Genomic DNA, 17,063 nt, shown 5'->3' with positions numbered 1-17,063 from the left:
ACAATTCCTCCCAAAGGCCCGATGCCAGAGCGGTGGATCTTTTGAAAGGAAGGCACACAGGAAGCAGAAGGCACACCCGCTGCTTGGTGCAGGAGCATTCTCCCGGTGCAGCCAAAGCGGCGCTCGCTCCAGCACCTCGGCACTTTCCAAGGGCCAAGCCGGGAAGCCTGCATCCCCAGAGCCAAACCGGGGTTGCCAACAAAGGCTGCATCTACTGCTTCCAGGTGGGAAGCCCCACCGTCGGACGCGGTGAGCATGCTGCCCGCCGCAGCCCGAGAGCTGGGGTGTGCGCGGAGCCGCCCCCGGAGGGAGCCGCGCCGCACCGAGGTCCAGAGCTGAGGACCGCCGGCGGGGCCGCAGGGCGCAGAGGCTCACAGTACGAGGGCGGGCTGGGCGTCTGAGCCGCGCAAGGTCCCCAGAGGATGTGGCGGTGCCGCGGCCGGCATGGGGGCTGGGGCGGCCGAGGCAGCCCGCCGCCCCCTGCGCCCCGCAGCCCCGATGCCTTTCATTTGGCCTCTGCGGCGGCGGAGGCAGCTCGACCTCCAGCGCTAAGCACTGCGCCAAGCAGGGGCGGGCGGGGGAGGCGCCGCCAGACCCGCCGCAGCGCAGGACCACCCCCACTCCCCGCTCTCCACGCCGCTCCCCCAGCCCGGCGGGACCCCGCGGCCCGCCCGTCCGCTCGCAGGCCGCGCTCCCACGGCAGGCGAAGGAGACTGCGCTCCGGCGCTCGCCCAGTTCCCACCTCGATGTATCCGGCCAGTGCCGCGGCAGGCGCCGTGAGCCCGAGCAGCAGCAGGACCAGGAGCCTGCCGGTGGCCGTGGCGGCCGCGGTCCCGGTGGCCGCCATCCCTCGCCGGGTCGCTCTAGCGCTCGACTCTCAGGGTGAGACACGAAAACTCCGGAACTTTCCCCACCGCGACCCAGAAGCATCTGAAGCCTGTTCGCCGCCGCCCCGGGGGTTTTACACCAACCGGAACTGACTTCACAAGACCACTCCCTCTTTCTTCGGGACCCAATGCCGGCCTGTAGAGCCTTCCCAAGACACCGCCCCTTGTTCATCCCAGACCCAATCAGGAGACAGAAGAGCCTGCACCTCCCGCCCATCCCAACCGCGAGCCCCGCCAGGCCCCTCCTCGGGCCTCTGACGGCCCCGCCCCCGCTTGGGACCCTGCGGCCGAGTAGAGAGGGGGTGTGCGCAGGGTGCGTTGGGGGCCGCCGCTCCGCGGAGGGTGGGGAATTGCTCTGGACTCCCGCACTGTGAGAGGTTATCTGGCCGAGCTGCGCTGGTGTGTCAGCTTGCAGCCTCCTGATTAGGGGCACGCCCCGCTCCCCTAGCCCTGCGGGGTATTTTTCAGATTCCTTTGGGTACCGCCCTCTTTGAGGTTCTGAAAATGGTTTTATTAAAAACAGAATTAAAATTTTTGTTGTCGTTCCGAGTCCAGGCAGGTTAACCGAAGGCCTCCCCCGAGGCTGGGGACCCGCTAAATGAGGCAGCTTTCCTCCTCTCCCGGCCCCTGCGCTAGGCGGGCGGGTGTCAGCGCTCTGCTCACCCAGAGCCGGGTTTGCCCTTTCCCCGAGACTGTGCTGGGCGGTGTTTCCACGTTTTTGACCTCTGTTCCTTAGGCCTCATCCTTACCCTTCCTTTCCAGCAGCCACTCGAGCCAGGGATAGCTCTCCCACTGGAGCCCAGTGGGGCAAGGACCACGTTGACCTCAAAGCCCAGGTCCCCTTCCTCGTGTGTTTTAGGAAAAGATCGTTTTTCTTCCTTATTCAGTTTAAGATCACTGGCAGGAGACCTTCTCTGCTTTCTCGCTCCACAGCATTTCCACTTCAACTGGGAAAACGTTCCGCTGCCCCATTTCACAACTGGCACGGTCTCGCCACTGCGAGGGCTCTGCTGGCTTTGTTTCCTTTCAATAGCCGTGTGATTTATACACCACCCTTTGTAGAGCCCTTGCTAGTCCCTTTAGGTTCAACCAAATAAATGGAGAACAGGGTCTCTACCCTAGGAAACAGACAGTAAAAAGAAAGAGTGTCCACAGAATAAACAGCGGCGTAGTGAGAAGAACGCTGGATTTTCCAGCCTTATTGCCTGAAGGCCCAGTTCTTGGTGGTTAAACAGGCTCTGTCCCTATTTCCCAAAGACAACCCACGCCTTTCCATTTTAGAGCCCTTTCTATGCCTGCAATGTCCTCTCTCCAATACCTACCTGTTGAAAACATTGTCCTTCTTCCTCTGTCCACTGGATGTAATGTCATCCCCATCTGAATGCTGTTTTCCATTATGGCACCTGCTCCCTTGGTTATTTCCATACCTCTGTTACGCCACTGATAAGAACTGGGCTATGTCTCGCTGCAGGACCTCCTGCAGTGGAGACCTCAACACATGTTTGTGCAGTGACACTGAAACCAATGATACTGGGTTCTGGTCTTAGTTCTGGAACAGTTGCTATGACTATTTCTGTCCTTAGCACAAAATTCCTACATGTTGAAGCCCTAACCCCCAATGTGATGGCATTAGGAGGTGGGGCCTTTGGGAGGTAATTAGAGTTAGATGGGGTCATGGTGGGGCCCTCTTGATGGGATTAGTGCCCTCAGAAGAAGGAACCAGAGAGACACCCATGTGAGGAGAGAGCCCTCATCAGGGAGCCAAGTCAGCAGGCACCACGATCTTGGACTTTCCAGCCTCCCAAAAAGAAATATCTGTTGTTTCAGGCACCCAGTGACTCCCTTTTCTTCTCTCTCATGTGTGGATATTACAAACCTATCTCACTTCATCACTTTATGTGATTCAATGAAAAGTGAATGTACAACAGTGAAAAGCAGGAAGAGACTTCAACCTAAAAGGTGAAAGCAGTGTGAAGAAACATGTTACCAAGTACGAGTTTCTGTGAAAGTATGTGTGGAAACAGTATCAAGTGACTGTGTAAGTTCCAGTTCTGTGGCGCAGGCTCCCTGAGTCATTTCGTCCTTCTGGGGCCTGTTTCCTTGTCCACAAAAGGATCTCTAAATTTCTATGAATTTAAATGGTGAGAGAAAAGCAAGTAAAATTACCTGAATTCAGAACCGTGGCCTTGATCTCCAGGCTCTAGGGACTGTACAGTCAAGATTGAGCTCTAATAGTGTGGGATGGGACCAGGAAATGAAGAAAAATGATTTAGGGGTTTTCAATCCAAAATTGGGTCCTGGAAGAAGTTTATTTGCATTTTCAGGTCACCAAAGGAGCATTAATAAGAGTTTATTGCCCCGTTTATCAATGGTTTTGACTTTAAAATGTTACCCTTGTTTTATTAGGTGACATTGACAGGAACATACCTAGTCCTACAATTCCCAAGCAACAATTTTTCATCTTAAATCTACTCGTGTCAGTGACAAGTTGTTTGAGGAGTGCTACATTTTCATTTTATTACCCTCCGTGAGTGAAAGGAAAAGGCCCTAAAATCACCTCCTCTTTTGTGTCTTTTCTTAAAGACACAAGGGGTGCCTGGCTGGCTCAGTCAGGGGAGCATGTGACTCTTGATCTTGGGGTTGTGAGTTCAAGCCCCACATCGGGTGTAGAGATGACTTAAAAATAAAATCTTTTAAAAAAGATATCTCCTAAAAGAGGTATCCTCCATGTACCCTTAAGATGTGTGCATTTCACTGTTGGGGAAAAAAGTAAAGTTCATGTCCCTAAGTATATATACTTACATGGGTGGCATGCATTCATTTCACACTTATTTATCCAACACCTGTTCAGGGTGAGGTAAGCCAGGCTAGAACAGTTGCTCCCAAATCAGGATGCTTTCCAAATCGTCTAAGAAGATTTATGAAAAGGCAAATTCCTAAGCTCCTACTTCTGAAATTCTGAATCACTAAGCCTAAGTGACAGAAGGGAATCGTTGTTTTTTTTTCTCAAAGCTTTCCAGGGAATTGTAATCCACTAGTACTTTTGAGAGCTTGACTCTTGAATATAATTGGGACTAGTAAAAAAAAAAAAAAAAATGTGTAGTAGCTAATTTAAAATTACCAGGGTTTTAGTTTTCCAAATAAAACATTAAATTAAGATACAAATGTGTGTTATCTATAAACACTAATTCAAAAAGATGTATGCATCCCTATGTTTATTGCAGCATTATTTACGATAACCAAAATACGGAAGCAGCCCAAGTGGGCTACAGATGAACGGGTAAAGATATGGTGTATATGCATGCACACACACACAATACACGCAATGGACTATTAGCCATAAAACGTAATGAGATCTTGCCATTTGCAACAACACGGGTGAATCTATGCTAAGTGAAACAAGTCAGAGAAAGACAAGTATCGTATGATTTCACTCATATGTGGAATTTAAGAAACAAAACAAACAAAGAAAAAAGAGACGAACAAAAAGTCTCTTAAATACAGAGAATAAACTGATGGCTACCAGAGAAGAGGTGGGTAGGGAGATGGGTGAAATAGGTGAAGGGGATTAAGAGCACACTTATGGGCGCCTGGGTGGCTCAGTTGGTTAAGCGTCTGCCTTCTACTCAGGTCATGATCCTAGGGTCCGGGGATGGAGCCCCTCGTTAGGCTCCCTATTCAGGGGAGAGTCTACTTCTCCCTCTGCCACTCCCCCAGCTTATGCTCTCTCTCTCTCAAATAAATAAATAAAATCTTTTAAAAAAAGAGTACACTTATCATCATGAGCACTGAGTAACGTATAGAATTGTTGAATCACTATATTGTACAATGAAACTAATATAACAATATATGTGAATTATACTGGAATAAAAAAACAGATATGAGGCACCTGGCTGGCTCAGTCGGTAGAGCATGCGACTCTTGATCTTGGTGTTGTAAGTTTAAGCCCCACCTTGAGCAGAGAGATTATTATTTTTTTATTTTTTTTTAATTTACTTACTTGACAGACAGAGAGCACTAGCAGGGGGAGCCGCAGAGGAAGAGGGAGAAGCAGGCTCTCCGCTGAGCCGGGAGACCGATGCGGGGCTCAATCCCAGGACCCTGGGATCACGACCAGAGTCGCTTAACTGACTGAGACACCCAGGCGTCCCGAAATAACTTTTAAAAAGAAAGATTTAAGGTCTGCTCGTATCATACTAATTGACTCCCTACCAGAAATCAGTAAATATTACTTTAATAAATCTCTCAGTGGATACATGGAAAATACATCAACGGCTAGCCATTCTTTATGCTTGTATTTTAATGTAGCTTTGTAATATTTTCTAAAACCACACTTTTGTTAATAAGCAGAGAAGGCACTCTATAAAAATGTGACTGAAGAGTAGTTAAAAAGTTACGCAGCTGAACCAGATTTCTCTCCTGCTTAGAAGGCTTCCGTGTTCCCTCCTCCGCTGAGGTCGAACAGGTGGAGTCACTTCTCAGAGGGACATTGGGCTTGCAGCAGAACAGGTTTAACCGTATATGATTTACACCTTTACTACACGACCAGGTAATTAAGATTTAAATATTTTAATCTAGAAAGCCTTTCTCCTACCTCTGGGTCTGGACTGAAAGAAGAATCCAAACAACTGTTTCCAAACAATTCAAGCAGACAAAACGACCGAGTACTTTAAATCCATCCAGAGCACCCACATTTGGGAATGCCGGAACAGGGTGTAGACATGGAAAGGAATCTGGCTTACAGTATGTATGTCAATATCTTTTGTTTCAAAGATAATATTGATTTAACTGATCACAATCCGGGTATGTAGGTGTGTCTGAAATAAAATGCCTGACAAACAATTGTAGACACACTACACATATACTAAGTTTCATTTTGCTGGTGAACTGGTTTTCAGGCTTGAGGCAAACAAGTTGTATAAGGCCCCAAACGTATACAATCCTGGGTGCCCTTGTAAAGCAAACAATGTAAGATCCTTAAGGTTCCTCCCAGGACCTGGGAGGACACTAGGGCAAAAAGGTGTCCCTAAAACTTACTCCATATGAGCTCTGCAAAGAACCTGCCTCTGGTTGCAGATCGCTTTGGAGGCAATGTTATTGTGTGTGGTCCTGCCTTGTTTACCATTGTTCATTTGTTGTTGTCCTGAGTATTGGTTTGAAAGAAGCTGTCCCGCAGCGCCTGGGTGGCTCAGTCGGTTGGGCAACTGCCTTTGGCTCAGGTGATGATCCCAGGATCCTGGGATAGAGCCCCACATCCGGGTCCCTGCTCAGCAGGGAGCCTGCTTTTCCCTCTCTCTCTGCCTTCCTCTCTCTGTCAAATAAATAAAATCTTAAAAAAGAAGAAGGAGGAGGAGGAGGAGGAGGAGGGGGAGGGGGAGGGGGAGGGGGAGGGGGAGGAGGAGGAGGAGGAGGAGGAGGAGGAGGAGGAGGAGGAGGGAAAAAAAGAAGCCACTCCATTTCTTCTACTTGGTCCATCCTGCCTCTATGTTATGGCTATTTTCTCAGCTGCCTTTAATGATGCCACATTTTTGGGGGCTCTTGCTTGGTGCTTCTTTGAATGATTTCTTCTGCCTTCAGTGCAGAAAATATAAAATGATGATAAAACCCTCAGTGCTGGGAACTGCTGGCACTAAAAATTCTTATCGTTGGTGATTTCCACATGGCACTTGCTTTTCAGAAAAGCTGATGTGAAATTGCTCAGCTGGAGAAGCCATTAATCAAAGAATTTGAAGATATTTGGGTGATCTCTCTACCGAGCAAAAGTCCCTTCTACAATATCCATAATGGAAGGGTGGAGAGACTCAGAGCTCTACAGTTAGAAATTCTGTCTTCTGGGGCACCTGGGTGGCTCAGTCGGTTAAGCGGCTGCCTTCGGCTCAGGTCATGACCCCACGGTCCTGGGATCGAGTGCCACATCGGGCTCCGTGCTCACCGGGGAACCTGTTTTTCCCTCTGCCTGCTCTGCATGTCGCTCTCCCTGCTTCTGCTCTCTGTCTCTGACAAATAAATAAACTTTAAAAAAAAAAGAAATTCTGTTTTCTTATTGAGCTGATCTTCATCACATATTTGAAGATGATTGTCATATCTCATTCTGCCCTCCCTGTTCTCAAGATTTTCTTTAATGTAAACAGACTCATTTCTGTAACCATTATACTTGTGACTATTTCCAGACCTTTTTACCATGTATTATATACTTCTATATACATTCCAATTTACCATTCAGCCTCCTAAAACGTGGTCTCCAAAACGGAACACAGTACTTCCCATGCCATGTGGAGTATAACAGCCTTTTCCTGGACAGGGTGTATTTTATTAATACAGCCTAACATTTCCTGATGAGACATCAATACCAAAGTCACATAATAATTCATTCAACAGATATTTAACTAGCACCTACAGTGTACCACGTACTTTACTTGGGATATAAAGTTAAATATGATATGCTTCTTGTTCTTGATTTGCTTAATCAATAAAGGCAATTTGTTCAATGTTAAAAAGTGTTAGGATAACAGGAAAAACAAGGGCACCTGGGTGGTTCAGTTGGTTGAGCTTGATTCACCTGGAATCAAGCCTCCCATCGGGCTCCCTGCTCAGGGTGGAGTCGGCTTTCCCCTCTTCCTCTCTCCACCCCCACCCCCACTCGTGCTCTCTCTTGCTATCTCGCTCTCTCCCAAATAAATAAATCTTAAAAAAAAAAAAAAACACGGAAAACTTCCCAAACGAGAAATGCTTTAACTGAGTTTGAAAAGATGGGAGTTACCTGGAAAAGGTGGTTCTGGCTAGCAGATGTCAGTCAAGCAGGTGTGAGCTAAGCTGAGGCATTGGTTTAGGTATGGACAGGGCGGCACGAAGTGGCGTGACATCGTAAGGGAACGACAGAGAAAAGAGAGGTCATAAAGAATAAGAGTGCTCAGCTAAAGATTTTGAACTCTGTCTTGATAGCCATTGGGAAAAACTAAATGATGGTCAGATTTGCATTTTAGGAAAATCAGATTGGGGATAGGCCAGGCCAGGAGACTATTGAAATAATCCAGGAAGTTGCAATGGGAGCCTGAACCAGAGCAAAGGAGGTAGAAATGCAGAGGAGAGTTAATACAGGGGTTAGAAACTGCCCCACCTGATGACTTTAGAAATACAGAAGAAGTGCACCCTGGGGAAAAGGCAGGGTACTGTAGCCAATAACACAGTGGTTAAAGCAGGGGCTTACGATTGAGATGAATTTCAGGGCCTGAATCAGTGCTCTACAATTTCTGATTGTGTGACCTTAAATGACTTAATTTCATCAAAGCTCGGTATTCTCTTTGCAAAATAGGATAATATCACCTTTTTAGCAGGGATCCTAGAGAGACTGAATGGAATAATGGAGAAAGTAGTTACGTGTTTTGCCCAGTGCCTAGCATGTAAGTGCTTCATACAGGACAGCAGGTAATTGTAGCTGGTTGTTTATGGTGGTACCGATTATGCTGGTGCAATTCCGCAAAATAGAAAATGCAGGGGGAAGAGCAAGTTTGGGGAAGAGATAATGATATTAAGACAGTAGCTCCTATTTGTATAGTGCTTTTCAATTTTCAAATTTCTTTTCTATCCATTATCTCATTTCATCTTCAAAAGAACCCTGTAAGGCTTACTTATTTCATTTCTAGGACTCCATCCTAGGAAAATTATCCAAAATGAGAATAAATCATGGAAAAACGCTTATAAGAGATGGTAAATTTTTAAAAAGCAAAATACAAAATTGTATATAGAGAATAATTCCAATTACACATTTCAAGTAACTGGAAGAAAATAAACCAACACATTAGGGTTTGTGGGGTTTTTTTAGATAGTGTTATTGTAAAGGATTGTTCTATTCTTAATGTATTTCTGCATTTTTCAAATTTTTTATAATGCATATGTATTACTTTGGTAGTGGCAGAAGAAATGATTCACCTCTCTTTTGTCTTTCTTTGTCTTACCAACAACGGCCTGTTAAGAAGATCAGTTTGCCATTATTACTATCTATACTTTATCTTACTAATACTTCTATTATACTATCTATACTTTATCTTACTAATACTTCTATTGATAACAACCATAACTCATACATACAGCACTTACCACCTGCTAGACACTGTCTTAAGCACTTTAATAGACACTAAGTTCAGATATGAGTTTAGAATTTATTAGAATTATAACATTTTTATGTTTGGGGCTATAAATACTAGAAATGTCTATTCAAACTGACTTAAACAAAACTAATATTTGTTGGCTTATATAACTGGAAAAATCTAGAGCTAAAGGGGTAGAGATCAGGCATGGTTCCAATCAGGACTTCAGCTCACATCTCCATGATTCTGCTGGTCCTCATGAGGCAGCTTCATCCACAGGCTAACAATGAGTCATTTGCAAAAATTTCAGATCCTATGTTACACCAGCACAAGAAATTGTCCAGAAGAAAAGACAGCTTCTGTCCTAACCTTCTGAACAAGAGCCCTGAGATTCTCGGGTAAACAACTTAGGTCACATACCCTCTCCTGAATCAATAACCGGGGGATGGGGTGGCAGTACAGGCAAAAATAATGTGTTGAGTGTCTCAAATCAACCAGGACTTCCAGGATTTGGAGGTGGGGGCAGGATGGAAGAAAGGTGATAACCCAATGAAAATCAAATACGAAGGGAGAATTGGGAAAAAGATACTAGGTAGGAAATAGACAATGTCACTTATCGTATTTCTCAACAACTTAGTTTGGATCTTACTGCTAGCTAAACCACAAATTTCATCTTGCCTCCTTCTCAAAACTCCTTCCTGGGATGCTTATTTTGGTTCTCTATTTGTTATTCAGTGCATCGTTGAATACGTGTTGATTAAGTGTCAATGAAATCCTTCATCTTTATTTTTTTTAATTTTATTTATTTATTTGTCACAGAAAGAGAAAGAGCACAAGCAAGGGGGAACTGTAGGCAGAGTGAGAAAAGCAGGCTCCCTGCTCAGGGAGCCTGATGCGGGACTCGATCCTAGGACCCTGGAATCACGACCTGAGCCGAAGGTAGATGCTTAACCGACTGAGCCACCCGGGTGTCCCTAAACCCCTCATCCTTAAAATCACTTGAAAACCTTTGAGTTGAAGATAAGATGTAGAACAAGCTAGTATGACATATTCTTCCTTGGCTTATATCGTTTGTTGTATCAATTAAGAGATGTTCAAAAAATAAAGAAAATGAGAAGAAGAAGAAGAGAAAAGAAAAGAAAAAAACAAGAGAAAAGAAAAGAAATATCAGAGAGAGAGAGAATCCAGCTAGCTTCTCGGGCAGAGCCTCATGGAGTGAGAGGGTCAAGAAGCAGACTCCAAAGTCTATCCTTGTTTTTATGTTTGTTGTTTGGGTCCATTTTTGTATATAACAGCTTTACTGAGATGTAATTCACATACCATACAATTCACCCATTTAAAGTGTACAATTCAATGGTTTTGAGTATATTCACAGATTTGTGCAACTATTACCACAATTTTAGAACATTTTTATTTCAGCAAAAAGAAGCACTGAACCCACTACTTGTCATTCCATTTCCCCAGCTCCCCTCCCCCCATCCTTAGACAACTGCTAATCTACTTTCCATATCTATAGATATGCCTTTTCTAGACATTTCATCTACATGGAATCCTAAAATACTTTTTTATTTTATTTTTCTTTAAAGATTTTATTTCTTTATTTGAGAGAGAGAGAGAGTGAATGAGAGAGAGAGAGAGAGAGCACAAGCAGGGGGAGGAGTAGAGGGACAGGGAGAAGCAGACTCTCCGCTGAGCAGGAAGCCTGACATGGGGCTCGATCCCAGGACCCCAGGATCATGACCAGAGCCAAAGGCAGACATTTAACCAACTGAGCCACCCAGGCGCCCCAATACTTGGTCTTAAAAAAAAAAAAAAAACATGGTCAAGGAGCCTGTGTGGCTCAGTTGGTTGAGCTTCTGCCTTCGGCTCTGGTCATGATCCTGGGGTCCTGGGATCGAGCCCCATATTGGGTTCCCTGCTCAGCAGAGAGCTTGCTTCTTCCTCTCCTTCTTCTTCCCCCTGCTCACGCTTGTTCTCTCTCTCTCTGTCAAATAAATAAGTAAAATCTTTAAAAAAATACATGGTCTTTTGTGTCTGGCTTCAAGGTCAACCATGTTGCAGCATTTATTAGTACCTCATTCCTTTTTATTGCCAAATAATATTCCATTATGTGTATATACCATTTATCCATTCATCGGTTGGTGGATATTGGGTTGTTTCCACTTTTTGAGTATTACGAACAATGCTTTTATGGACATTTGTGTACAAGTTTCTGTGTGCACATAGGTTTGTCTCTTGATCATATACATAAAGTAGAATTTCTGGGTCATATGATAGTTCTCTGTGCTGTAGATCAGAAATTTGATCATGGGGTACCTGGGTGGCTCAGTTGTCACCAACTCTTGATCTCAGCTCAGGTCTTGATCTCAGAGTTATGAGTTCAAGCCCCATGTTGGGCTCCATGCTGGGCGTGGAGCCTACTTGAAAGAAAGAGAGAAGGAGAGGAAGGAAAGAAGGAAGGAAGGCAGGAAGGAAGATATTTGATCTTATTTGAACCCTTGAAGTACTATCTTAAGATAACCAAACTCAAGAGAGATTGCTTTTTGTTGATCTAAAGATAATGCATTAATTGACAATGCAGTTCAAACATCAGGAAACTAGAATACTCGATATTATTTGGGAAAATCCTTTCCAACATGAAGATATGAGAAATTGAAAATTACTTCATTTAATTTTTAATTTAATACAACACCTCTCTGTGGCTTTGAGAAACTAGAAAAATTGTTCCAAGTTACATAGAAAATAGGTAGAAATGACAGGATTCGAACCCAGGTCTGCTTTTTCCAGAACTGTCTCTCTTAAGTACTAGACTAGACACACATTGCTTAAATGCCACCAAATGTTTTACTGCCCGCTTGCTGGGAATGAGCGTTTCCCATAATTTCACCCACAACACTATTCCAAGCTGATGGCTGCGTGATAAGTACATGCTGACTTTCAGTAGCTTTCCCTCGCAAAAGGGACTGTGGTATTCAAATTCCGGAGGCTCCTTAATGTGGCTCTCTCTCTACTGACTTTTGATGAGAGTTGTTCCTGATCACATTTGCTGGCACACCTCCTTAAAAGCACAGTCAGCAACGTTCAGAGCAGCTCCTGGATGCCCGCCCTACAGGGACTTTTGATGATGTGTGTACTATTTTGAGATAAAAAGGGTTCTGCATCCAGCAGCCCAGAAATGTCCTCTAAATCGGCTTGTAAATCCCTCCTTACATTTCACATGGTGAAGGCTGCTGAGGACTTGAGTTGTTTCCAGATATGCCATAGTGAACTGGGTTTTGCTCCTTTTTGGGATGGGTTGCAGACCAGACAAGGAGCTAATCACCACGTAGTAACTAAAGCCACTGTCATGCCTTCAGATGTTGCTAATCTTGGAATGACCAGATTGGCTTCAGATCTTTTCAGAAAATCAGGGTTGTTCCACCTGTACTTTTTGGTATTCACACACTAAATGACATAGCCATGATAAGCTATTATGAAATGAAGACTCGTCTTGAGAAGTTGTGTTCAATTTGTTAGATGTAAAAATAGTATCGAGGTTTGTGAGAAAAAAATTTTTTTCCTTTGTGATGCATACTAAGGAGTGTGTAGGCGTGAAACTAAAGAGTAAGAGGTTGCCCCTAAATGAAAAGCAGACAGGATTGACTATTTGATACAAATAATTTAAAAATGCTTAGCTGTTACTTGAAACATTGAGATTTGACTAGGTATGCTCTCTTTCAGATCTGATCGAAATGATTTATACTGAAGTGCATAGAGAGAGAAGGTATAAAGCAAATGTATCAACAGAGATATTTGGTGAGGATAAGTGATACTTGGATACCACAAGATGGAGTTAACATCACCAAATAAAAAGATTGTAACAGAAGTTGTAAAGACTGATGGATGGGGCAATAACCCATCCTTGCAAGAGAAAATATTCTTGTGGTGGTTATTTTTAATCTTTTGCTCTTGGCTGCTGCCCTGGACAGATTAAGGTTGAAGTTTTCAGGATCTATGAGGTTGAATTTACAGTAACAAAGGGTGCAAATAGGTCTAAGGATTCTTGCTTTCGAGAATAAGTGAAGAATGGCTTTCTATCTAATTCTTTATTATGTCATTTGCTTAGTTCTTTCTAAAACTTTCTTGGGTGTCTAATCCTGAATTCTGTTGTTTTCTATCATTCGGCTATGTTATAAGTCAATTCTCATTTGAGTTCAGAGGTGCCTGATGAAAGTCTAAGTCAGTTCTCAGCCATCCATTCACTTTATGGGTTATTCATGACCTCTTAGTTCCTCAAAATGCTAACTCTCTTTTTAGCCATTCCCTTGAGGAAATGCAAGGATTGATTGATTGATTGATTGATTGATTTTAAGACAGCTCTAAGTACAATGTGGGGTTTGAACACACGGCCTCGAGATCAAGAGTCACATGCTCTACCAACTGAGGCAGCCAGGCACCCCAAGGATGGATGGATGGATGAATGAATGGTGGATAGATAGGGAGAGAGAGAGAGAGAGATTTTTTTTTCCTAAAATTTTATCTTTAAGTAATCTCTACACCCAACGTGGGGCTTGAACTTACAACCCTGTGATCAAGAATCTCATACTTGAGGCACCTGGGTGGTTCAGTCTGTTGTCTGCCTTCGGCTCAGGTCAGGATCCCAGGGTCCTTTTTTTTTTTTTTTTTAATTTTTAAAGTCAATGTTACCCCTGCTTGAGAAATCCTGCAAAAGAAGATTTGGGAGAGAAAGAAAGAAAGAAAGAAAGAAAGAAAGAAAGAAAGAAAAAAAAAAAAAAAAAAAAAAAGAAAGAGGCAGGTAAGATTGAGAAAATCAAGGTGAGACAACTAAAGTGAATGTTGGGGATTGTTTGTGGCTTTCCATTATTTAAACTCCATTTCTTTTTTCTTTTTTTTTTTTTTTTAAGATTTTATTTATTTATTTGACAGAGAGAGAGAGAGACAACCAGCGAGAGAGGGAACACAAGCAGGGGGGGTGGGAGAGGAAGAAGCAGGCTTCCAGCAGAGCAGGGAGCCTGATGTGGGGCTCAATCCCAGGGCCCTGGGATCACGCCCTGAGCCAAAGGCAGACGCTTAATGACTGAGCCACCCAGGCGTCCCTTAAACTCCATTTCTAACCAAAAAGTAATGCAGTGCCGCTTGCCTGCTGCATGCTTCGTAAATACCTCAAAATTTCCTGAGCTAGTAGCTATTTTTGTCTGCCACTAAGTCACTTTGAATCATTGAGCATTAATCAACATTAAGGAAAACTGGAAATTCTCAAGCAATTGCTAGCACTTTAAACACAAACAGACTACAGCTACCAAATTCCTGGGCCAATGATATTTTGTAGTTCTGTGATGATTATATTTTCTAAAGCTAAAATTGAGATGTATAATCAGATAATCAGATGAAATATTTTAAATCAGAACATTTAACCACCACACCTACTTGACAGTTAAAGTAGTATTTTCCCATCGTACTCCCTGTTGATAGTTGCTTTCATTGTTGTATATTAGGCAAACTTGACCTTAATCAAGCCACTAAAATAACTGGAAATCATGTTGCTTAGATATTTAATACTCTTCAGCAATGTTAGGTCATTATTTCTAATAAACTTCAGTTTTTAGAATAGTTGGGTCATTTTTAAAAATGGGTTTACAGGGGCACCTGAGTGGCTCAGTCAGTTAAGCATTGGACTCTGTTTCGACTTAGGTCATGATCTCAGGGTCATGAGATAGAGCCCTGCTTTCTGGCTCCACACTCAGTAGGGAGTCTGCTTGAGATTCTCTTTCTCCCTCTCTGTCGGACCCCCCCCCCCCGCCCCTGCTCACACTCGCTCTCTCTCTAAAATAAATAAATAAAATCTTTAAAGTAAAATGGGTTTACAATTCTGATAGATCTGATTTGCAAAAACAAAAGAGAGAAAAGCAATCCTGCTATATTTAGCATTGGGAAGATTATTCTTAGAGTATTGTGTATAATTTTGGTTTCCCTAATTGAAGAAAGATGTGCGCAACTTGGGAATAGTCCCAAAAAATCAAGCAAAACATTCATAGGCTAGAAAATAAGCCATATGGAATTTGTCATCCAGATATACTCACACAAATGTGAAATAGTGAATGTTCAAGTTTATTCATGACAGCATTGTTTATAATGACAGAAGATTGGAATCCCCTTAAAAGTTCATTGATATGAGACCAGTTAGATGAATTATAGTGCAACTATCTAATGGTATTTATTGTAGCTGTAAAAAAGATCGAGGAAAGTCTTTATATTGTGTTATGGAAAGAGCTCTAAGACATACTGTTAAGTGAAGGAAGCAAGTGCAGGACAGTGTATGGAATATGCTGTCATCATGTTAAAGAGTCAAAGGAGTTGAGGAGCCTGGCTGGCTTAGTTGGTGGAGCATGTGACTCTTGATCTTGGGGTTGTGAGTTTGAGCCCCCATTGGGGGTAGAGATTACTTGAAATAAAATCTTAAAAAAAGAAAGAGAAGGGGCTCGTGGGTGGCTCGGTTGGTTAACAGTTTGCCTTCAGCTCAGGTTATGGTCTCCAGGTCCTGGGATCGAGTCCTACATCAGGCTCCCTGCTCAGCAGGGAGTCTGCCTCTCCCTCTCCCTGTGCCCTTCCCCCACCCCCGCTGTCTCTCTCTCTCTCTCTTTCTCAAATAAATTTTAAAAATCTTTTTTTACAAAAGGAAAAGAAGGAATGATATATTTATATCACAGATGTATGACATATATTGATATCTGTGTATGCATAAACGCAATCTCTGCAGGTATACATGAGAAATCAGTGACAGTGACTACTCACAAAAGGTAGGTGGGAATTAGATGGATGGGAGATGGAGGGGTAGAGAGACTTTTCATATTATAGCTTTTTATACTTTTTGGTTTTTATTCTTGCGGATATGGCACCTATTTAAAAACCAAAGAGATCATTGACATGGACAGCGGAAAAGAAACAATATGAAAAATGGTAAGGGGGAGGACGATTTTAAATTTTATCTATTTGTGAAGACCCCCAAGTAACACTTCTTGTCTGAGAATCTCCATAATCAGCGTAAATGACCACATGGTTAACTCAGTTGGAAGGACAAACAATGAATGAATTGATTGTGCCATAATACAGCTCACTCATGATTCAAAGACATGGCCCTAGTTCGCAGAAGAGAAGATTGAATTAGTAACTGATTTTTCCAAAATGACAAGGGATTGGTCAATAAAAGAATAATACAGTTCACTATTCCCTCGACCTAATAATGTTTGTAAAGTACTTTATCATTTGCAAACTGCTTTCACGTATATTATCTCATTTGAAACATCTTTACCAAAACATTATGTGGTGTATAAGACAGAAATTTCTGTTTCTCATTTTACAAATTGAGAAGTGGAAATAAAGAGAAGACAGACACTTGTGAGTGGTCTCAACCCATAGGACAAGATACATGAGACTGGAACTAGCTTGAAAAATGAGCGACCTACAATCACCAAGATATTGCCAAGTCATTGGACTCCTTAGATGCACTCATAGCTTTAAAATTCTTCTACTTCGGCTTTTTGCCTAGAGTTATTTCTCAATTATTAATTTTTCTTTATTCTCGTTCAGATATTTAGCTAGGTTTCTGACTCATGTTGTTTCTTCATAGTAAAAAGCATAGAGAACCTCTATCTTCCATCCATTCAACCTTCCATTTTAATATAAGAATCATAGAAGAGAGCTTATTCGAACGCAGATTTCCTGGCACCTCTCCCCAAAGATTTGGAGGCACTGGGTATTAGGTGGAGCATAGGAATATGCTTTTTTTTTTAATATAAACATGTGGCTATCCTTGTCTAAGTGGTCTGAGCATTGACCTAAGTAATAGGCTCAGCAAGAAGTACAATTATTTGTAACTAATAACTCTGTGTGACTGATTAAAAGAGAAAAGGCTTCTCAAGTCCTCTTTCCAGGCTCATTATTGTTACTGCAAAGAGGCAAAGGCGAGGAGCTGGGAGTGATGATTAGCCTCTGGTGAGTCGAAAAGAAGTCCATGGTGACAACACAAGGTGCTGACATTTGCCTAGCATTCCAGGGAAGATTCACACAATTAAATTAAAACTCATCAGAT

At 43.0% G+C, this 17,063-nt stretch overlaps 1 protein-coding gene across 4 annotated transcripts in view; it reads right to left on the bottom strand.

Moving 5' to 3' along the window:
- The window catches only part of APLP2 (amyloid beta precursor like protein 2), a 79,683-nt gene extending 78,694 nt beyond the window's left edge, over window positions 1–989 (bottom strand). For 3 of the 4 annotated variants that reach the window (XM_026505392.4, XM_026505394.4, XM_026505395.4), the window contains exon 1: window positions 743–973. In XM_026505392.4, coding sequence (XP_026361177.1) covers window positions 743–847 — 105 coding nt within the window. In that variant the 5' untranslated portion in view covers window positions 848–973. Of the gene's footprint in view, window positions 1–742 lie in introns of all 4 variants that reach the window. The other variant, XM_026505393.4, reaches the window with a different exon arrangement.
- Window positions 990–17,063: the final 16,074 nt, after the last annotated feature.

The sequence above is a fragment of the Ursus arctos genome, unplaced genomic scaffold (genome assembly GCF_023065955.2).
Source record: "Ursus arctos isolate Adak ecotype North America unplaced genomic scaffold, UrsArc2.0 scaffold_22, whole genome shotgun sequence".
NCBI classification, from domain to species: domain Eukaryota; kingdom Metazoa; phylum Chordata; class Mammalia; order Carnivora; family Ursidae; genus Ursus; species Ursus arctos.
This window is presented reverse-complemented; position numbering and strand designations above follow the sequence as displayed.